At 35.0% G+C, this 23,166-nt stretch overlaps 1 protein-coding gene across 3 annotated transcripts in view; it reads left to right on the top strand.

Annotated features, from left to right (window-relative positions):
- The window catches only part of RSRC1 (arginine and serine rich coiled-coil 1), a 453,198-nt gene that overhangs the window by 242,772 nt on the left and 187,260 nt on the right, over window positions 1-23,166 (top strand). For all 3 annotated transcript variants that reach the window (XM_070072602.1, XM_070072601.1, XM_070072603.1), the window contains one exon: window positions 20,149-20,200. In XM_070072602.1, coding sequence (XP_069928703.1) covers window positions 20,149-20,200 — 52 coding nt within the window. The remainder of the gene's footprint in view (window positions 1-20,148; window positions 20,201-23,166) is intronic.

Genomic DNA, 23,166 nt, shown 5'->3' with positions numbered 1-23,166 from the left:
TTACCTTCTCTGGACTCAAACTATGACATTTGTTGCCTTTGCAAATTTAGCTGTTGGTATCTCATCTTTGTTTTTGTGTTTGCTGATATTGTCTGCTTTTTTACCTCCTGCTCCTTAGTATTCTTCAATATACATGTATACTTTAGTGGTCAGTGAATGATTTGGGCAAAGGTCATGGCCAAATACCTCAAGGCCATAAGGCTTCTACACTGTGGCCTGGATGTATGTGGAGGAGGAATACATTCAAAGGTGGAGCAAATTCACATCATCCAGGTTTTCAGTCTTCACCTGGCTCTCTAGCATCTTCTGCACGTGTATGTAATTTAGAAGCATGTAGAAAGTTTGTAAACTCAGGATACTATAACCCCTCAACTTTCAATGTCTGCTTGTTAACTGTTTATTATTCTGCCACAAGCCTGAACCGAGCTTATCACCTCTGATAGTAAAGCAGTGTGATTTTTATTTTATTTTTAAGATTTATTTTATTTATTTGGAAGTCAGAGTTATAGAGAGAGACAGGTTGAGAGAGAGAGTTGGGGAGGAGGGGAAATAGCTTTCATCCACTGGTTCAATCCCCAAATGGCTGCAACAGTTGAGGCTGTGCCAGACCAGAGACAGGAGACAGGAGCTTCACCTGGGTCTCCCACATGGGTGCAGGGGCCCATCTTGGCCCATCTTGGGCTACCCATCTTCTGCTGCTTTCCTAGCCACATTAGCAGGGAGCTGGATCAGAAGTGGTACAGCCAGGACTCAAACCAGTGCCCATATGAGATGCCAGAGTTGCAGGCAGTGGCTTAACCTACAAAGACAAAATGCTGACCTCAAAGCAATATTGAATGTTTTTATCATTCAAACTTGGGAGAAATGATGTATGCAAGCAAACATGTAAAATCTTGCCTTTCCTTCTTGATGAAATAACAGTATTTCTCAGTAAATTCTTTGGTTAGTTCCCAGTGCTCTGAAATGGTTGTTTTTACTGATTTTGTGTAGATTTCTACTTGTTTTCTATGGGGAATGATTCTCCTAATCTCATGGTGCTATAATTATAAGTAAGAATACACACCATTGTTAGTATTTCAGGATAGTTTCTTAGTATCTTTGTTTTGTACATCCATATTAAATAACATATTTCACATAAATTGAATCAACATTATGATTTAGTTTACATCCTCTATTTTCACTTAATTGTGTAGTATAACTTTCTTTGCCATTAATGCTTCTGTAAATATCTTAATATAGTTTTTTGTAAAATATTCAAAATTTTCCTAAGAGATTTTAATATAGCTGTATCATGCTTTAATATACCAATATAAACAAATAAATTGAATTATTTCTCCATTGTTAAAAATTTACTGATGTATTGTTTTCAGTGAATTTTCAGTCATTTTCTCTTCTACATACTATAAGGATGAACATAATTGTGCATTGACCTTTTTATCTTAAGTAGTTGCTGTAGGCTCAATTCTTCAAATGAATATCCTATGTCAAAGGATATGAATATTTTAAATGTTCTTAATATATAGTACTCTGTCATTTTGTAGCTAATAAGCAATTTTGAGTGTTTTCATATTTAACATTATATTTAATATGTATTCTGCATTTCATTAAATAGTGTTTTTTAAAAGGATTTATTTATTCATCTGAAAGAGTTATGCAGAGAGAGAGAGAGAGAGAGAGAGAGAGAGGGAGGTCTTGCATCTGATGGTTCACTTTCCAATTGGCCACAACAGCCGGAGCTGTGAGGATCCCAAGCCAAAAGCCAGGAGCTTCTTCCTGGTCTCTCACGAGAATGCAGGGGCCCAAGGATTTAACCCCGTCATCTACTGCTTTCCCAGACCATAGCAGAGAGCTGGATAGGAAGTGGAGCAGCCGGGACTTGAACCGATGCCCATATGGGATGCTGGCACTGCAGGTGGTGGCTTTACCCACTGCATCACAGTGCCCCATCATTAAATAGTGTTACCTACTCCCCCCCACCTTTTTTTTTTTTTAAGATTGATTTATTTATTTGAAAGGCAGAGTTAAGAGAGAGGGAGAAGCAGAGAGAGAAAGAGAAGATTGCCATCTGCTGGTTCACTCCCCAAATGGCCGCAATGGCCAGGGCTTGGCCAGTCCAAAGACAGGAGCCAGGAGCATCATTCAGGTCCCCACATGGGTGCAGGGACTCAAGCACTTGCGCCATCTTCCACTGCTTTCCCATGTGCATTAGCAGGGAGATGAATAGGAAGTAGAGCAGCCAGGACTTGAACCGTTGCCCATGTGGGATGCTGGTGCTACAGGTGGCAGCTTAACCCACTACGCCACAATGATGACCCCACCTAATTCCTTTATTGATGAATATTTATTTTCTTTCCTGGTGTTCTTCCCTTTAAAGAACATCTCTAGGGGACTGGCTTTGTGGTGTAGTAGATAAAGCCATCGCCTGGAATGCCAGCATCCCATATGGACATCAGTTCGAGTACCGGCTGTTCTGCTTCCAAGCCAGCTCCCTGCTAATGGCCTGGGAAAGCAGTGGAAGATGACCCAAGTGCTTGGGTCCCTGCACCCACATGGGAGACCCAAAAGAAGCTCCTGGCTCCTGGCTTCAGTCTGTCCCAGCCCTGGCCATTGTGGCCATTGGGGGCATGAGAATGAGAGGATAGAAGACTGCTCTCTCTCTCTCCCTCTTTCTCTCTCTCTGTAACTCTGACTTCCAAAAAAATAAAATAAATCTTTAAAGAAAAAGAGAAAATTTCTGAAATATCAGAACAGTCATATTTTCATGTTTTAAATATTTTATTCTAGAACACACTTGGAATATTTTCTTATAGAGTATGAGTACCTGTAATCGTCATTTCATACATTTCAGATTGCTTTCTATAAACATCAAATCAGTTTATAATATTGCTAGTAATCGAACACCCAAAAATCAGTTACATTTTTGTGCACAAATGATGAGCTCAGTGAGAAGAAATTATAAGACCAATCCCATTTATAATAGCTATTAAAAACACATACTTGGAATAAATTCAGCTAAGGTTATGAAAAAAATCTGCAATGAAATTATAAAACACTAATGACAGAAATTGAAGAAGACAGGAAAAACGGAAGTAATCTTACTTATTCATTGATTAGAAGAATTAATTTTATTCAGATGTTCATACTACCAAAAATAATTCACAGATCTAACACAATCCCTGGCAAAATGTCAATGACCTTCATAGAACAGGAAAGAGTAATCCTGGAATTTATATGGAAGCACAAAAGATCCCAAAAAGCCAAAGTAATCTTGAGGAAAAAGAACAAATCTAAAGGCATCACAATACCTGATTCCAAGACATACTATAGGACTTTTATAATCAAAACAGCGTGGTACTGGCATAGAAACAGATGCATATACCAGTGGAACATAATAGAGATCATAGAAAGAATCTACATATCTATAACTGTTCTTGACAAAGGTACCCGAAACATAAACTAGTGAAGACAGTCTCTTCTATAAATGGTGCTTGTAAAACTGAATATCCATTTGTAGAAGATTGAAAATAAGATCCTACCTGAATCAACTCAAAACAGATCAAAGATCTAGATGTAAGACATGAAACTATGAAACCACTGAAAGAAAAGATAGGGGAAATACTTTAAGACATCAGTATAGGCAATCATTGTTTAGATATGACCCCCAAATCATAGGCAACAAAGCAAAACTAGACAAATGGGATCATACGAAACTAAGAAACTTATCTGTAACAACAAAATAATTAACAGAATGAAAAGACAACCATCAGAATGGGAGAAGATATTCAAACTATTCATCTGACAGAGTATCCATAATATATAAGGAACTGAAAGAAACTCAACAACAACAAAAGCCAAACATTCAGTTAAGAAATGGGCAGAGAATATGATTAGTTCACAAAAGAAGAAACACAAATGACCAACTAAAATGTAAAGAAATGTTCAATATCACCAGTTATCAGGGAAATGCAGATCAAAAACCACAACATCATCTCATTCTAGTTGAAAGACTGTTCGCGAAAAAAAACAAAACTAACAAATGCTAATGAGGATGCAGAGAAAAGAATACCCCACTTATATAGTATTAGTAGAAGTAAAAATTAATACAGTCACTATGGAGAACAGCAGAGAGGTTCTTCAGAAAACTAAAAATAGATCTACCATATGACCCTGTTGTCCTACTTCTGAGTATATAAGCAAAAGAAATGAAATCAGTCTATTGAAGAGATACTTACATTCCCTTGTTCATTGTGGTACTATTGGCAATTGCCAATATATGGACTTAGTCTAGGTTTCCCTTCAGTGAATGAATAGGTGAAGTAAATGTGGTATATCTATACAGTGGGTTATTATTCACCTATAAAAGAGTGAAAGTCTGACATTGACAGCAAAGTGGTTGGAACTGGAGATCATTAAGTTAAGTGAAATAAGCCAAACCCAGAATGACAAATATATAATATGTTCTCTCCATACATGAACATTAAAAAAAGTTGACCTAAACTAAGAATAATGATTACTCATATTTGGGAAATATGGGATAGAGAGGAATAGCGAAAGGCTGGATAAGGGATACCACAACACAATCAGGTACAGGTAATAGATTCTCCAGTGTTCCACAGCATAGTGGGGTGACTATAGTTCACCTAATGTATCATATACTAAAGAAAGAACTGGAAGAAGAGAAGTGACAGACTTTAAATATAAAGAAAATATAAGGAAATGGGTATGCTAATTGCTTGATTTGATCAGTTTATGTTCTATACATGTGTTGAAGTATTCCATGATACTTCATAAGATATGCCTATATGATCATGTTAATAAAAAATTACAAAAGAAAAATTGAGAAGAACCCAGTACCCCTAGTGAAGTATAAGAGCTTTACACCACTAGTTTGTATTAAATATAATTTCCATTTTCTAATTTGCATATTTTCTAGTATGTTAATGACGGAATTTTAACAGAAATCTGAAGAGAGAGTTTGACTATGATTTTTCTGTGTGAGTTGTCTTATGCATTTTATCTTGTTCTTTTATCTTTTGTGAATTAGTCACTTTATAATCATTTTATAGGAGCTTTTCTTGAAACTAATCTATTAATGCTAGGATAAATTTGCCATTATTAATTTTACTGTCACTATGTTGCCATTTAGTTTCTCTGTTGTTTGACATTTTTTGATATAAAATTGAATATTGTTATGCAGTCAAACTGTCAGTCTTTTTCCTTTGTGATTTCTTTGTTGCTTCTAAGCTTAAAACGTCAGCCCTTCCCCCAAGGGAATTCTTATTATTTAAATTGTCACTTTTTTAGTTAAAAAATAATTACCTGCATTTCATATGTTTTAACTTTTAAAGTTTTTATTGAGTTGTGTTCATTTTCTACATCAGAATGTCTAAGAAATAATAAACCAAATATATGCAGAAGATAATCTTAAATAAAATTGCACTTTTCAGAAATTAAAAAAAAAAGGTTACCATATTGGTACAGTGGTCAATTTAAAAAAAAAAGTACAGTAAAGGTTATTTATGTGGTTAAGAGTTGTGGTTACTATTACCAATTTACCGTGCAAATGTATTGTTAGTTCTTTTATTAAAAAAATGAGATTTATTTATTTAAAAGGGAAGGAGGGAGAGAAAAAGAGAGACAGAGAGAGAGATGTAGAGATCTTCTGTTCACTAGTTCATTCTCCAGATGACTGTAATGGCCAGAACTAGTGCAGGTCAATGCAGGAGCCAGGAGCCAGGAACTCCATCCTGGTCTCCCACAAAGATGGCAGGAGCCCAAGTAATTGGGCCATCTTCTGCTGCTTTCCCAGGTGCAGTTGCAGGGACCTGGATCTGAAATGAAGTAGCTGGAACTGGAATCAGCACTCTGATATGGGATCTGGCCTCACAGGAGGCAGCTTAGCTCACTACAGCACAACATTGGTCCCAAGTTGTCCTTTTATAATAAATATTATGAAGTGTATAAAGCAGAACTTTTGATTGTTCATTTTATTACTGTTGTAACTTTCATGGATAAAAATAGGGCTTACTTTATATCTCTCTTTTTTGGGGGGGGGGGGTGGCGGGTAACAGAGGGATCACAAAAGTACCAGCGAGAAAGACAGGAAGAGAGAGTTGTCTAGTTTAGAATTAAAGGCTGAAAAAGAATATGTACTTCATACATTTGTACACTACTTTGACTCTACAATAGAATTCTAAAAGAAATATAGCAGCATAGATTAATAATTAAGTTTCTGCCAATACTTTTTAATCATGACTAACAACAACTGTAGTTTTGGACTTTCCTTAAGCAGGGATCATTAATTATGATGAATTGCAAAATGATTTTGTGATTATACTAATGTCAACTAAAACGCCAGTGTTTAATCATCTATATCATTTTCACCTATTAAGCTGGTTATTGATCCTAGGTCTCCTGAGGCAGAAGGCTAGCATATTCATCCATTATAAGTTTCACTTCTTAACAAAATGTATCTTTAACCTCATGGTAGAAATAAGTATTTGTGTCACATCAAGTTATAGGCAAATCTTTGTTTTTCTAGTTTTTAGATCAGATTTAAATGTACTAAATGTGTGATATAAATATATACTTAACTATAAAAATTCAGTAATATTAAATTACTCTTTTCCCTTTTTCTTTTGTTGTAACACCCATTTTTATTGGTCCATCACAAAACTACTTGGAAGGCAGGTAGGATTAAGGTTAAAAAGGAGGAAAAGTTGTCATTTTGCAATATATATTTTTCTAGCTCTTTCTAGGATCTGCATTTAATTTTTAATTTTTTGTTTTTACAAAAATAGATCATTTTACATAGTAGTTTTGTAGCCTACTCTACTACAAATGTAATATTTTTCTATGTTATTGAATATCTTCACAACATTTGAAAAATTCAATCTGAAGGGCTTTAAAAAATTCATGGAAAAATTTAACTGAAACACATGCTTAGTTTCCATGAACTTTTTGAAATCCCCTAGTACAATGCTATGTCTGCCATGGAGTTGGGCCACAAATTATTAAATTATTATCCTTTTGGTAATCCTTTTTTATTTTCAGAAACATTGTAATGAGTATACCTGTGGATGTTGGAACTAAAGCCCTCAGTGATTACAGTCAGGAACAGAATACAGTTCTGACATCAGTCAGCCTTTTGTCTTTTGTCCTTTCCCTCCCTTATCAAGTTGTTGTTCATCTTTGAAACATGCCTTCTATACAACTATTCCATCCTGAAAATCACTTAGTAAATCATCCAAATAAAATACATCATTTTCTGCAGTACATTTATAGTTACATAAAAATATAGATAAATATTTATTTGACCTTTAGTTAGTTTGTATCATGCATTTGTAATGTCATGAGTCAGACAGCTGGATAGTAATGTATTTTTTTTGTAATGTATGTTTTGAAGAGAAATCATCTTGTAAAAACTTACAGTAATTTTAGCTTTTGTTATTGAGTAGGAAAAGGCTTCAAAAAAGTAAATTTGATCTGTTAGAGGCACAGGAAAGTAACTATTCAAAGATAGAAATTGTAACTTGGGGTGAAGTACAGAAGGTTTTGTTAAGAGTATTAAAAACTTAAGTGAAGTTGATGAAGTAGAAACAAGCAGGTGCTCCAGCTGATTGGAGCCGCTGAGAATATATTCCCTTCCCAGCCGCTGTGGGAAGATACAAAGGTGGATAAACAAAATTAAGAACTAGAAAGAAAATTTGTCACAGAGAATAGGTTTCTTATAAATATGGTTGGAATGCTCAAAGGATATAAAAAATAGGAAGTATCATTTCAAACTGACTCCTAAAAGGATCAGGAAATGCATTTATGTCATTGTTTAAAACAGTGTCTCACAGACCATTATGAAATGTTAATATTAATGAATTAAAGGATGTGCTGTTACTTAAAGTTGCAGTAACCAAACAAGAAGATACCTTATAAAGATGCTGGAAAATAAAAAAATATATTTATACTTAAATAAAGTTCAGGGGCCTGTGTTGCAGCATAGTAGGTATCATTGCTGTCTGGACTCCAGGATCCCATATAGGTGTGTTAGTTCATATCTGGGCTGCTCTGCTTCTGATTCAGCACCCTACTGGGGGCCTGGGAAAGCCATGGAAGATGGCCCTACTGTTTGGGCCCCTGCCACCTACCTGGGAAACCTGGATGAAGTTGCTCCTGGCTTTGGCGTGGCCCCAGTGCTTGCAATTGCAGCCATCTGGGGCACGGACCAGTGGATGGAAGATCTCTCTTTCTCTGTGTCTCCCTCTCTCTCTCTCTAGTTCTGATTTTCAAAATAAAAGTGTAAATCTTAATAAATAAATAAAACAAAATTTAAGACTATCTGAAGTTTTCCTTATATATCACTATGTACTCTTTCATTTTAGAAAACATTTAGGAGAGATAGCCTATACCACTTTAATAAAGATTTTGAATACTCTCTGAGTTGTGAAACAATCTGTATTTTAGCCAGCCAATCAAGTAGAGGTAGAGAAAGATAGCAGAATTTTATTTAGCATTTCTACAACTAATAATGAGTTGGGGATTCCAAGTAGAAGGTTGTGAAGAAATAAAAACAGAGGAAAGAAAACACAGGACATAGTTGAGAAATAGTGAGAGGCAATGTGTTGCTAAAATGTTGGTTGAAAGTAAAATAGAAGAATAAAATTGGGATATTATTGATGGTATTAAAAATTGAATTGGTAATTTATGCTTAATCTTGAAGTAATAAAGTCATTGAGGTCTTTTTAAGTAGCAACTTAATTGAAACCTTTCATTTTGAAGATAATTTTAGCAGCAGCATCTAGAATGGACAGGATAAATGGAGAGTTTACAACTGCAGTAGTTTAGATCAGAGGTCAACAATAGTCTGAATCAGGGTCAACCTTTTTATTATAAAGGGCCAGGTAAATGTTTTATGGGTCATACAGTCTGTATCACAATATTCAGATTGTCAATATCACAAATATTCAGATTTGCCACTTGCAGCTACAGATTGTAAACAGGCTGTGTATTTGTATAGTATAATGAAGGTATTTCAAGAGGTTCACTGAAGGGACCAGTTTGTGTTGTAGCAGATAAAGCCACCTCCTGTAATGCCAGTATCCTGTATGGGCGCTGTTTTCTGTCCCAGTTGCTCCACGTCCAATCCAGCTGTCTGCTAATGCGCCTGGCAAAGCAGCAGAAGATGGCCCAAGGTATTGGGCCCTTGCACCTATGTGGGAGACCTGGATGAAACTCCTGGACCCTGGCTTCTACCCGGCCCAGCCCTGGCCATTTGGGGAGTGAACCAGTAGATGGATGATCTCTGTCTCTCTCTGTCTCTCCTCTCTATAACTCTGCCTTTCAAAAAATAATAATAATAAAATCTTTAACAAAGAAAAAATTAATAGAAAATGGAATTAAAAGAAAAGTTTATTTTGATTAAAAATTTTGAAATCCATGCATGTTTTTCTTATATTGCTTTCTTCCATGAACTCTTTGGAGACCCTGGGTATACATGGATTTCATAATAACTTTATCTTTTAATTCCATTTTCCATAAACCTCTTAAGTACTCTTTTAATAATGGATTGTGAAGATAGGTGCTTAAATAGTCCTATAGGATTTTGTAACCTTAAGTTCCATTTCATGTCTTTAATTTAACATTGCATCTGTGAAATGACACTTATAAGATGATATATTCTCTGGTTTTTAATTAAAAATAGCTGTTAAATGACTTTTTTGTAAATATTTAATTGTTTAGAGAAAGTGGTAAAACTCTTAAGATGAATTTGCTTGAGAATGGAATACTTTTTTTTTTTTTCTTTTTAGGGGTTCTTTATTTAAACTAACTTGGTGCTAAGTTCTAGAGGCAAGATAAATCTGCTTTTGAGCTATTTGTAATATTTCTAGCTTAGACCTTGATTCTAAGAGATAGAATTATAGTAACAGTTAAAATGAAATGTAGCTTGAAATATGATAAGCTTTTGATATGTGTCTCTGTCATAGTAAGATTGCTTTTTCTTTAAAGGAAACTGCACAGTACCTATATTACAAATATGTTTAATATTTTTAAAGGTGTACATCTGTAAAAGCTTGATTAAAATGAGATTTTTAGAAGGCACTCATAATTTTAAGGTCATAAGTGAAAGCATCCAAAGACTAAACGGTTATTTATTTTTAACTTTGTATAGTCTATTCTAGCAATTAAAAATGATTATATTTGTCTTTTATTACCCTATGAAAATTAATAAATCAATGAATTTCAAGCTATGAGGCAGTGTAATATTGTTAAAAACAGATTTTGTGATTTGGATTCAATTTCAAATTCTGCCACTTTGTCAGCTTTGTGAGTTATGCTAATTTATACTTCATTTAAAAGATAGTATTGAGAATGCCTGACTTGTTAAAGTTGTAATATGGAATGAAAAAAGCTTAGCATAGATTCTGGAACACCATTAGTGTAAAATAAATAATAGCTATTATATTTTTTCAAAAGAGATATTACTTTTTTCAGGTTGCTATGCTTTCAGGGACATATCTCATATTGGCTGAAAAATATATAACACATAGACATTAATAGACATATATTTGGAACTCATAGGATCACTTTAAAAATTGCCATTTTTCTGTCATGTTGCTTGGTTTTAACTTACTCATTATATGCAGATTGTATTACTCCTTATTACTACTTATTATTTCTCATACCATTATCATTCCCCCAAACGTCTGTCTTTTGAGAATGCTAAGAACTTAGAAGAACTGAAACTACTCTCTTTTTTTTTGAAAATACTATTAAAAACAAGAAATTTGGAGTTATTGTATCTGATTTCAAGAGTTAGTATAAAGCTGTAGTACTCAAGATAGTGTGATATTGGCATCCAGATTGGCAAACACATGAACCAGAATAGTCTAGAAAGATACTTAGAGTACATATGGCAGGTTTACTTTGACAAAGTTACAAAGGCAGTTGAGTGGAAAAATGATAATCTTTTCTGCAGATGGGTGCTGGAAAAACTGGATAACTATATTGCTAAATTTAAAAAAGGCTTCAGTGCATACTGTTTACAATATACAAAAATTAATTGAAAACATATCATGGAATGTTGCTGTGGCATGGCCTTCTCATTCCACCGTAATGGAATTACATGTAGAAGAAAAAAAAAACCTCAAATCTTCAAGGATAAATCTTTGTGAATTGGGAACATGTTAAAATTTCTTAGATACAGCACCATAGAAAGCATCATTCATAAAAGAAGAAGTTGATGGGGTGGTCTTTGTCAAAAATCTAATCAGACTTTGCATATAAAATTGGAAATTATATATGAGAGAAAGTACTTTGTTACAACAGAGAAATTGACAGAAGCTTTGAACATTCATTTTACCACGGAAGATATATGGATAATATATAAGCACATAATAAAAGTGTTCAACAGCACCATTCAATAGAGAAACAACTGTACTGAGGTACCTCTACATATCTGTGAGAGATTTGAAAATAAAAAGACTGATATGCCAAGTGATAATCAAGATGCATTTTGGAAACAACTTGGTATTTTCTTTAAAAAGTTACAGATATAATTACTGCATGATCCAGCCATGGATTTTACCCAAGATATAAGAAAGCACATTTATACAAAGGTTTGTACCTGAATGATTATAGTATTTTTTGTAACAACAGCAGCAAAACTGGAAATAATTCAAATACTGTTGACAGGTGAATGCATAAAGATGTTACAATATATCCTTACAATGAAATACTATTCAGCGATGAAAAGGAATGAACTATTGATAGAACAACATGGTTGCATTTCAAAATATTTGTGCTGAGTTTAAAAGTGAAATACTAAGTATATTAAATTTATTGTACTTTTGTAATTAGACCACAATAAAGCTTTGAGAAAATTTTTTAAAGATTTATTTTTTATTTATTTGAAAGGCAGAGTTGGAGAGGAAGAAGGAGAGACAGTGATTTAGAGATCTTCCATCTACTGCTTAATTCCCCAGATGGTTGCAACAAGCTAGGGCTGGGCCAGGCAGAAGCCAGGAGCCCATAGCTGCTTCTGTGTCTCCCACGTGGGTGCAAGGGCCCAAGCACTTGGTGAATCTTACACTGCTTTCTCAGACACATTTACAGGGAGCTGAATCAGAAGTGGAGCAACTGAGTTTTGAACTGGTGCACATGTGGGATACCAGCATCACAGGCAATGGCTTAACCAACCACACCACAACGCCAGTTCCTGTTTGAGAAAATTTTAAGGAAAGATAAAAATAACACACATGCTTGGCACAAGGTAGATATTTAATAAATAGAAGTTTATTTTCTTTTTTTTTAATATTTATTTATTTGAAAGTCAGAGTTACACAGAGAGAGAAAGAGAGAGTGAGTTCTTCTATCCGCTGGTTCACTCCCCAGTTGGCCGCAATGGCCAGAGCTGCACCACTCCGAAATCAAGAGAGCCAGGAGCCAGGAGCTCCTTCTGGGTCTCCCATGTGGGTGCAGGGGCCCAAGGACTTGGGCCGTCCTCCACTGCTTTCCCTGGCCATAGCAGAGAGCTGAATTGGAAGTGGAGCAGCTGGAACTTGAACCGGCACCCATTTGGGATGCTGGCACTGCGGGCAGCGGCTTTACCCTCTATGCCACAGCACCAGCTCCAGAAGTTTCTTCCTCTTTGATTATTCTATGATTCTTGGAATCAGAAATTATGTCTATGCATTTTTTATCCTCAACTTGTAGGACAGTCCTTTCTACATAAGAGGCTATGTGTAAACTTTTTGAACAAATGAAAGTAATATATTTTGAATGTTTGAATTTTATGTCAAGATTTTATAAGAGTTCAATAGTACTTTTCACACCTACAAGATCCAAAATATTGAAACTGTACATTTTATTCAAACGTAAGTTTTCAATTTCATAAGTAGATTAAGGGTTACTATATGTTCTTTTTATGTCAAGAGAGATTATGATAATATGAAATTGAGGGTAGTATCCAAAAACCATTCAAACTAATATTAATTTTGATATGGCAAAATATTGCTAGCCCAGTTTTGTTTCCAGCTCTGAATTCTCTCTTTGGCTCAGCCTCAATCTTTCTTTCAGACTTTCCACTTCCCTGTCCTTACCAACTCCCAAACTGTTGTTTGCAGGTGGAGTGACTTCAGCTTCATCAACTTTTAGAAATTCCATAATGGTTCAGGGAGCTGAATACAAATGGAAGTGAGAAGGATGAGCAAATAGTTTAGTGTAGATCAGTTTTATGTCAGGATGAGCTTCTCTTTGATTTTCTTTTTATAGAACCAAGACTCAAAGGATTTTTCTGGATTTGGAAATTAGCCTCAGCAGTATTTTGAGAATCTAAAACTTCAGTGTATTTATAGTGAACTCAGGGTGAGACTAAGAAAAGAGACTAGGCATTGAGAATGGGCCACTGCATAAGTCATCATGAGGCTGATATGCTTTTGTTTTTTGTTTGGTTTTGTTTTGAAGTTTGATCTTAAGAGCATTTGTTTTGCTTGAGAATATGAGTACTCTTCTCTAACCTGGATCTTAAAGTGGAAATAAGTTGGTATACATGGCTGCAGTGGAGAGGAAAAGAAGCAAGAGGAAGACTCCTAGGCCCTCTCCTTCTATCAAAGGATTTCTGTTACTTTAGCATTTTTAAGTCCTGCATAAGAATTTCTAGCAGCAGTACAGTTTTCCTTCTAAGAGTTAAAATTGTAGTACAGTGTTGTTCTAGTTTTTTTTTTTTGTTGACAGTTTTAACTTTAATACAGCCTTTAAAAATCTTTAAAGTTATTATTTTTCTTACTTTTCCATTATTGTCAATTTATGTTTATAAGAGAATCATATTTATATTCTCTGTAGATCTATTTTGATGATATTTGTTTATCTAATTTTATATCACTAATTTTGATATAAGGAATATTATTTTTAAATTGGTTATAATATTCTCTCTATAAGTTTCCTAAATACAGCACAATTATGACATTGTACCCTTAAATATGTCCTTGTTTAAAGATTCTTTGAGAAATTCCATACATGTGTGTTTGGTGTTATTATTATTTTGAATAACATACGTACCATGTACCAGTTCTGATGAGATTCATACTAATGCTGAAGTATATAATACAGAGTCAAATAGCTAAAGCATTAGATATCTTGGCACTGAAACCCCAAAAGTGATTTTTTCCTGAGCTAGATTATATGATCATACTTATCTAAAAATAAATGATAAAATGTTTTTAAACTCTTTCTTCTTTCTCCTTAATCTTTTCCTATAAAGTAACTACAGAGAGCAATCAGACTGATAACAACTTACATCAGACTGTGTTCTCTCATTCTCCTCTCTAAATCCCATCTCCAGGACTACTTTTTCTGAGCCAAGCAGCTTTCTGATAATAGAAAGGCAAGTGGGGCCCAGAGTTCCCGCCAAGCAGCCTGTTGAAATGTTTTCCCTCTTCTGAGACAAATTCTTGTCTAGAAATCATGTAGAGGAGTCCTTGTGAAAGATTTGAGGTTATAGGGGCTGGCATTGTGGTGCAGTTGGTTAAGCCACCACCTGCAACACTGGCATCCCAAATGAATGCCAATTCAAGTCTCAGCTGCTGCACTTCTGATCCAGTTCCTGACTAATGGGCTTGGGAAAGCAGTAGAAGATATCGCAAGTGCTTAGGCCTCTGCCTCCCACATGGGAGACCGGGATGGAGTTCCAGGCTCCTGACTTCTCCTTGGCTCAGACCCAGCCATTGGGGCCATTTAGGCCATTTGAGGGATGAACCAACAGAGTAAAGAAATTTCTTTCTGTCTGTCTCTTCTCTCTCCCTCTCTAATACACACACACACACACACACATATGTGTATGTGTGCACTCATGTGTGCATGTTATGTGTGTGTCTCACTGTGTAACTCTGCCCTTCAAATAAATAAATTAAAAATTTTTTAAATGACAGATTCAAGAAACAGGTGACTGAGAAAGATTGCAACTGAAGAATTCCATATTCATTCAATGTATTCACCAGTCACAGTAAAAAGACATCATTTTGCTTGTGCAAAAAGTGAGAGAGTATTTGTATCTACATACCCCATCCAAGAAAAATAGTTGAGTGGTAAATTTCATCAAAGTCAAAATATTTACCAAATACAGATTACTTTAAAAATCTAATAACATTTATCCCTATTGTCAGAGTTCATCTTTGTATTTCATAGATAAAATTTAGGAAGTTGTATCACCACAGGCAAATGTATTTAGAATGGAATCATTTTATTTACTATATCAACTGCATTGTTTTGGATTATTTTCTTTTAGAAAAGAATGAAAACCTTATTATACTTTTGAATCTTTGTAAATTAATTACTGTGACTTGATGAGTATGATAGTGATTGAGGTAGAAGGAACATGAAATTTGGAGTCAGTGTTTCTTAATTTTAGTCCAGCATTTACTAGTAGAGGCAAATACTAAAAATCCTATTCTCTGGCTTTCTTTATGAAGTTGTATGTTACAGATTGTGGGAATAATTGGTGAAAAATAAATATATCATAGCAGCTATCTTTATCCTAAACATTAACTATCAGAAATCTCTAGGTTTAGTCATCACTATATTTTCAAAATAGTGGCTATAATGGGGGGAGGCAAGGGATGCTATGGAGGAAGATTTAGGATTTCATGGAATAGGAGACTTTACTATTATTGTTAATATTTTATTGGAAGTTGAGTATACGTTATTCTGTATACTCTTCCTATGTCTTAAGTTATTCTTAATTGTTAAACCCAATGCCATCTCACTAGTCCCAGTGATCAATTTCTGTTCACAACTGATCATAATGATAGGAGTAAGAATCAAAGGGATCACATAAACAAGAATAGTGTCTGCAAATACTAGCTGATAGAATGAAAAAGGGAGAAAATGATCCAACATGGGAAGTGAGATACACAGCAGACCCATAGAATGGCAGATGTCCTAAACAGCACTCTGGCCTCAGAATCAGCCCTTAAGGCATGCGGATCCGGCTGAAAAGCCCATGAGACTATTTCAGGCATGGAAAGCCAAAAGACACTCTGGGGGGAAAAAAAAAACCTAAATGAAAGATTTCCACGAGTGAGATCCCAGTGGAAAGAATGGGTCATCAAAGAAGGAGGTACCTTTCTCTGAAGGGAGGAGACAACTTCCACTTTGACCATGGCCTTGTCTAAATATGATCAGAGTCGGTGAACTCAGGGGGCTTCCATAGCCTTGGCAACTCATAACAAGAGCCTAGGGTGATTACTGAGGCCATAAACAAGAGTGTCAATTTGTTAAGTCAACAACAGGAGTCACTGTGCACTTACTCCTCATGTAGGATCTTTGTCCTTAGTGTGCTATACATTGAGATTTAATGCTATGACTAGTACTCAAACAGTATTTTTCACTTTATGTTTCTGTGTGGGAGCAAACTGTTGAAATCTTTACTTAATGTATGCTAAACTGATCTTCTGTATATAAAGAGAATTGAAAATGAATCTTGATGTGAATGGAAGGGGAGAGGGAGTGGATAAGGGGAGGGTTGGGGGTTGGAGGGACGTTATGGGGGGGAAGCCATTGTAATCCATAAGCTGTACTTTGGAAATTTATATTCATTAAATAAAAGTTTTTAAAAAATAGATTTTAGTAAAAAGTAAGAATGGGAATAGGCGAGGGAGGAAGAAGAGGGGTGAGAATGCAGGTAGGAGGGTGGTACAGGGGGAAGAATCACTGTTTCTAAAGTTATGAGATGCATGAAGTTTATAGTCTTCAAATGAAAGGCTTCTGGTGAAAAAAAAAATTTCTCTGTGAAATGAAAAAAAAAAAAACTTAACCAGTAAAGTGTCTAGGATTTTTCTATCAAAGAATACTCACTGCTTACAAGGACATTCTTAAATGTATGCTTTATAATTCTTAGCTTGCTTAGAGCCAGGTATATCATATCTTTCTTGCTATTCTAGTTATGTTATATTGCACAAAGTATCAAGTTTCTACTATGTGTGGTAAGTAGATGGCAGAGGTCTTGGGGTTGAACCTAGTGCAGAGAAATACTGTTTGTTCCACATAGTATTAATTTTCATGGTGACTTAATTCTTGTGAAAAATTAACAAATTTCATAAGCCTGGGCTTGCACTTCTGCATTATAGCAATCAGTTGATGCTGAGTGTCCACAGCTTCCTTGAGCTGGGGCACTTGCTCTACAGTTTCTGAGCTCCCTACTACTAATACTAATGCTAGTATTAATACTAGTGATGAATGTCAGTTGCCATTTATCATCATAAATGTTTATATTAACTGCTTGGCCCCATACACATTTTTGTTTATGACTGTTAAATTATAGTCAGTAGATGTCACACAGTCTTCTATTGATATTTTGCTGTGACATTTTAATTTGAAGTCACATATTTTCCATGCTTTATAACTTCATATGGAATGTTTAAATACATCCCCCCTACAAACGTACAACATACTCTTGTGTTTCACACCTCCCACAATAATCCAGTCAGTCCCTTTGTTTTCCTCGTTAAATGTTTCTCAAACGGAATTCCTCCTGCCCAGCTTTCTACTCCTGCCTCTGCTCAGGTACTCATCATCTCACCTGGAATTCTTTAATTGCCACCTTGCTGATCTCTTTGCCCCAGTCACATTCCTTTCGACTCATCCTCAAACATTTTGCTAGAATAATGTATCTAAAGGCAGACTTAGCACATCACTTCTATGTTTAAAATTCTAACTCTCTCCATCTTCTGTGGCAGGAGTCAGCATACTTTTTTAAAGGTCTAAATCATGGTTCTTTTAGGCTTTGCTGGTTATAAGGCTCCTGCTACAGATGCTCAACTTCTATTGTTGAATTGAGCACAGAGCGCCATAGACAATATGTAAATGAGTTGGCTGTGTTCCAGTGAAACCTATTTATAAAATCAGGCTTCTGTTTACAGGGCTATCATTGTTCTATGATATACAATACTGTCCCAAGTCAAACAGTAGGATTGTGACAGCTACAAGGAAAAAAAATTGGACATTTTTAAAGATTTATTTATTTTTAAATTTACCCTTTCATTTATATTTAAATTATATTTGAGAAATATAAACTTCATGCATTTCATGTATACAGATTTAGGAACATTCATTCCACCTTGCCTCCCACCCTTCCTTACTCCCACCATTCTTTCTCCTTCCTCTCACATTTCCATTCTTATTTTTTACAAAAAACTTATTTTTTTGAAAGACAGAGGTACGGAGAGAGAGAGGGAAAGATGGAGATCTTCCATCCACTGATTCATTCTCCAAATGGCCTCAATGGCCAGGGTTGGCCTGTACCAAAGCTAGGAGCCAGGAACTTCATATGGGTCTCCCACATGGGTATAGGGGGCCGAACACTTGGGCCATCTTCTATGCTTTCCCAGGCACATTAGAAGAGAACTGGATTGGAAGTGGAGCAGCTGGGACACTAACCAGTGCCCATATAGGATTCCAGCATCACAGTCTTTGGCTTTACCTGCTATGCAACAATGCTGGCCCCAAGATTTATTTTCTTTATTGGAAAGGCAGAGTATCACAGAAAGGAGAGACACAGAGAGAAAGAGATCTTCTATCTGTTGGTTCACTCGCCAAATGGCCACAATGGCTGGTATGGGGCCAAGCTGAAGCCAAGAACATGCGACTCCATCCAAATCTCCCACTGGCGGGGCAGGAGCCCAAGTACTTGGTCCATCTTCCCCAGCTTTACTAAGCACATTAACAGGGATCTGGATTGGGAGCAGAGTAGCTGGGACCTAACTGGTGCTCAGATAAGGGATGCTGGCATCACAGTTTGTGGCTTAACCTTTTGCACCATAATGCTGGCCCCAAATCATTTGCTTTATTTATTTATTTATTTATTTATTTATTTATTTTCACTTTTGCTTGAAAGGCAGAGAGGGAGGATGAGACAGAGGGAGACAGAGAGAGGAAGAGAAAAAGAGAGAGGTCAATCTTCTATCTGCTGGTTCCCTCCCCAGATGCCTTAAACAGCCAGAGTGGGTAATGCTGAAGCCAATAGCCTGGAACCCACTGTAGATCTCCCAGGTGGGTGGCAGAGACCATGGCGTTTAAGACAACACCTGCTGCCTCCAAGGATGTGCATTCGATTAGAGGCAGAGTCAGGACTCAAGCCAGGCACTCCAATATGAAAAGCAGATATCCTAAAAGATATTGTAACCACTAAACCAAATGCTTGTGCCACTGCTCAAATTCGTAAGCCTTCTTGAGCATATCTTTCTTTACCCAGTTATTTAATTCTTTTCATTCAGGTTGATTTTTTTCACAAATAACATGATATTCAAATGTATCACATGAAATGTTAATTCTAAAATGCTGTTTTTATATGTGAACATGGAGTTATTTAGGTTTTCCCTTTAAATTACCTATTTAGTTTATTATGGTTATCTTTATAAATTTGTGGTGAAGTAAAGTCCTGAATACTGACAACAGTTTTCAGCAGATCTTAGGTAACCTTGATGCAATCCATGTTATAGTTTACATACTATCAGGCTGTTATGCAGAAGTCCCGGTGTAAGATTATTAGTAGGAAAGTAGTTCAGTTTCAGCATTATCTACTCCTTTGAGTCAAGGATCACTGAGAACAATTTTAGGACCATTAGTAGGAATTAAAAGCATAGAAGTTATATTGTGCCCTGTCTTTGACACGGTTGTTCCTTTCAAATCATTAGAAAACCAAAATATTTGGTTTTATGGTTAAAAATGCCTGAGATGTTAGACTTCAAATTTCTACTATATTTATATTCTAATAGGTCACTTGCATGTTTTCATATGTGAAGAAATAATACAACTAGAGAATATTCACATAATCACATATGTGAATTTTGCCTCATGATATTTCAGTTATTTATGTTATTTCTGATTGGTACACCATTGGGTAGTAAAGGGGCCCTTTTCCAATAAAAAAAAAAAGAATGTCATTATTGAATCCTATGAATAATAACAAAAAGTATAATTTGTGAAGGTGAGAGAAAATCGGTAGTACTCCTGTGACGAAATTTTGTTAATATGTAGATGGATGTTAATATTGATTATGATAAGCGTCTCTAAATTTTCTGATACTCACATATACAGTGCATTGATTTTAAAGCTCCATCAACTAAATCTGATCTGTAAATGTCTTTTATGATTGGTTTTTAGCCACCAGCTGAGCAAGCCAAAGCCAGACTACAACTGGTTCTTGAAGCTGCTGGTAAGTGTTTATGATTAATTTTCGCTAAATAAAAAAGTAACAAATCTAATTGGGGTAGCATGCTTATTGCCAAGTCAAACGGAAAATTCTTGTTTTCACATATTTTAAGTTTAGATTATATGTATGACCACACATGATCTATTTATTGCTGGAGTATAATGCTAAATATAATGCTATTAGTTCATTTTATATTTTCATACGATTCAGATCAATTTTAATTTTAATTTTGATGACAGCCTTTTGATCATTTATTAATAGACAGTGCTTTTGGTAGCACATTTAAGAATTCTTTGATAATGCCACATTATGATTTCTTCCTATATTTGCTTCCAAAAGTTTTTTAGTTTTACATTTAAGACTATGTTCCATTTTGATTCAACCTTTGAATAAATAATAATGTTTAGATTGAGATTCACATTGTTCTAAAGGAAATGACAGTGTTATTTAATAAATCCTTCAATTTCATTTGGACTGTATGTTCTAGATAACATCTATTCATATATTATTTTGATGTCTAAAGTAATTTCACACCTCTAAATAATAGTTGTTATATTTTTGGTACTTATTGATTAAGAAAATACATATTGATTTAAATATCTTTTCTATTAATTCTTTATTCCACACAAAGTATCTGCAGTCTAGAGATTTGGAGCACCAGTGTGAATGATAACTAGCTTTCTGAAACAGTAACGGAAGTAAATTACCACATAAAAAAGTTGATAAATGTTTTAATTTTGACTATGAATCTCTATTCTCCTCCTTATTACTTCACAAATCACTTGTATTTTATGTATTTATTTTTATTTTTAATTAAGCATGATTTATTAAAATTTGGCTTGCTATTGGGCTTTTCCTATTTTGACTCTCTTGTAGGATAAAGCCAACTAATGTAGTTCTTTATTATACTCTGCATTCATCCTTCAGTGGCATTTTGCTTTGAAAAAAATATTTCCAGTTCATAATTTGAGTATTAAAATCTTACTTTTAAAGGATAATGCTCATGTTATCTAGCTCAGAAAATATGTTTCCCTTTATATATATAATTATAAAGTTTTACATCAAGGTTTTATCTATTTTCTTTATCTTTTGATATGACTTTGAAGTTTGTTATAAAACAGATCTGACAGTGCAAGCTTGTCCACTCATTTTTTAATTTAGCATTCTATATTATATTAAGGATAAAGAGCTAGGTTCTGTGAATTTGAGAAACAATCAAAAAGTATGACATGACAGTTTTCAGTTTAAACTTGTGGCCTAGGTAAATAAAGGACCTTAGTTCAATGTATAGTACTTCTTTTCTTAATCATTTTCTTCACATTGAACCATTTTATTGTCTCTAGGTTTTCCTCTTTACCATTAACACTGTGTTGAACATCCTCTTATACATTATATTTTTATACTTTGTATTCTTCTCTTGGGATTGATTATTGTAGAAATAAGTGTTTGAGAGAAGAGGATATTAATTGTACATTTGTGCTGAATTGTTTTACAAAAGCACTGCACTACTTCATTGCCACTAAGTAGCTGTTTTCACCAAACTTTGCTTCTGATGCTCAATCCCATGCATATATTGCTTCATAATATGATGTAACATATTATACTCCATTGAAAAGCATCCAGTATTGTTTTTAATGAGAACTTGATGGTGAGGGGAAGCAGATGAATGGATAGCACAAGAGCACACAGGCAAAGCAGAACTTACTGTCAAGGTTCTAGTTCTCTGTTTTGGTGATGAACTCAAGGTGTGGGTTGTATAATTAAATATAAACCAAAAAAAAAAAAAAAGGTAATGGGAGGCAGAGGCTTAAGAAGAACTTGAATCCAGTTTAGTGAGATTTGCGCTTAGAGTCTAACCTGTTGCTAAAGTTGAGGTATTTGGGTAAGAAGCTCTGATAGCACCCACTGTTATGTTACATTCTACTTGAATTGCCAGGGAAGGCACACTCAACTTCATCACCTTGAATTGGATTTGAGGAAAGGCATCAGCTCTTATGTTAGATTTTTGGGATAGAATTTATTTTAGTCTTATAGTTAGCACAACTTGGTGGATAGTGTTCACTGGACATCCTACCGATTTAACATAGTCTTTTACTCTAGCTCTGGATCACCCCAGAATTTTATTTTTAACCATTTTATTGCAATGTATTATATTTATAAACATTCATGATGTTACCAATTTGGATTAAAAGCTAGAACAATTAGCCATGATTATTAGTGATGTGATTTTGAAATATGTATGTGTGAAGAAAGTAACATTAAACAAAGTGTAACTATGAGGTGTCATGCATACTGTACCAAACATAACTTTGAAGTCTGAGATTTTAATGTATTTATGATCATATTATATATACAGCAAAATTTGTAGTTTGATTCAAAACTTTGAAAGCTTTATCTTTGACCATGCAAACTTAATTATAATAATTTAGAATTTTACTTGTATTTATCCTTTTATTGTCCTTTCCATTGCCATCTCCTTAGACACCAAATGTTTTACCAAAATTTTATTTCATTACCTTTTAAATGGTTTCCTGCTTCAGTTCATCTCTGGAGAGATGTTAATAAATAGTAAAAAGATCTAAGCCTGCCCTCACCACTTACTTCTTCTGTGATGTTGAACAGTTTAATGTTTACTCACTCATTTCTCTTATTTTAGATTTATTTTATTTATTTGAAAGGCAGAATGACAGAGAGAAAGGGGGAGACAGAATGAGAAAGAAATCTCTTGGCTGCTAGTCTACTTCTCAAATGGCCACAATGACCAGGGCTGGATCAGCCTGAAGCCAAGAGCCCAGAACTCCATCTTGGTCTCCCATGTTGATGGCAGAGACTCATATACTCTGGCCATCCTATGTTTCTTTCCAGGTGCATCAGCAGGGAGCTAGATCCAAAGCAGAACAGCCAGGTTTTGAACTGGCACTCTGATATAGGATGCTGGTGTCACATATGGTGACCCAGCATGCTTTACA

This window comes from Oryctolagus cuniculus, chromosome 4 (assembly GCF_964237555.1).
Source record: "Oryctolagus cuniculus chromosome 4, mOryCun1.1, whole genome shotgun sequence".
Taxonomy (NCBI): Eukaryota; Metazoa; Chordata; class Mammalia; order Lagomorpha; family Leporidae; genus Oryctolagus; species Oryctolagus cuniculus.
This window is presented reverse-complemented; position numbering and strand designations above follow the sequence as displayed.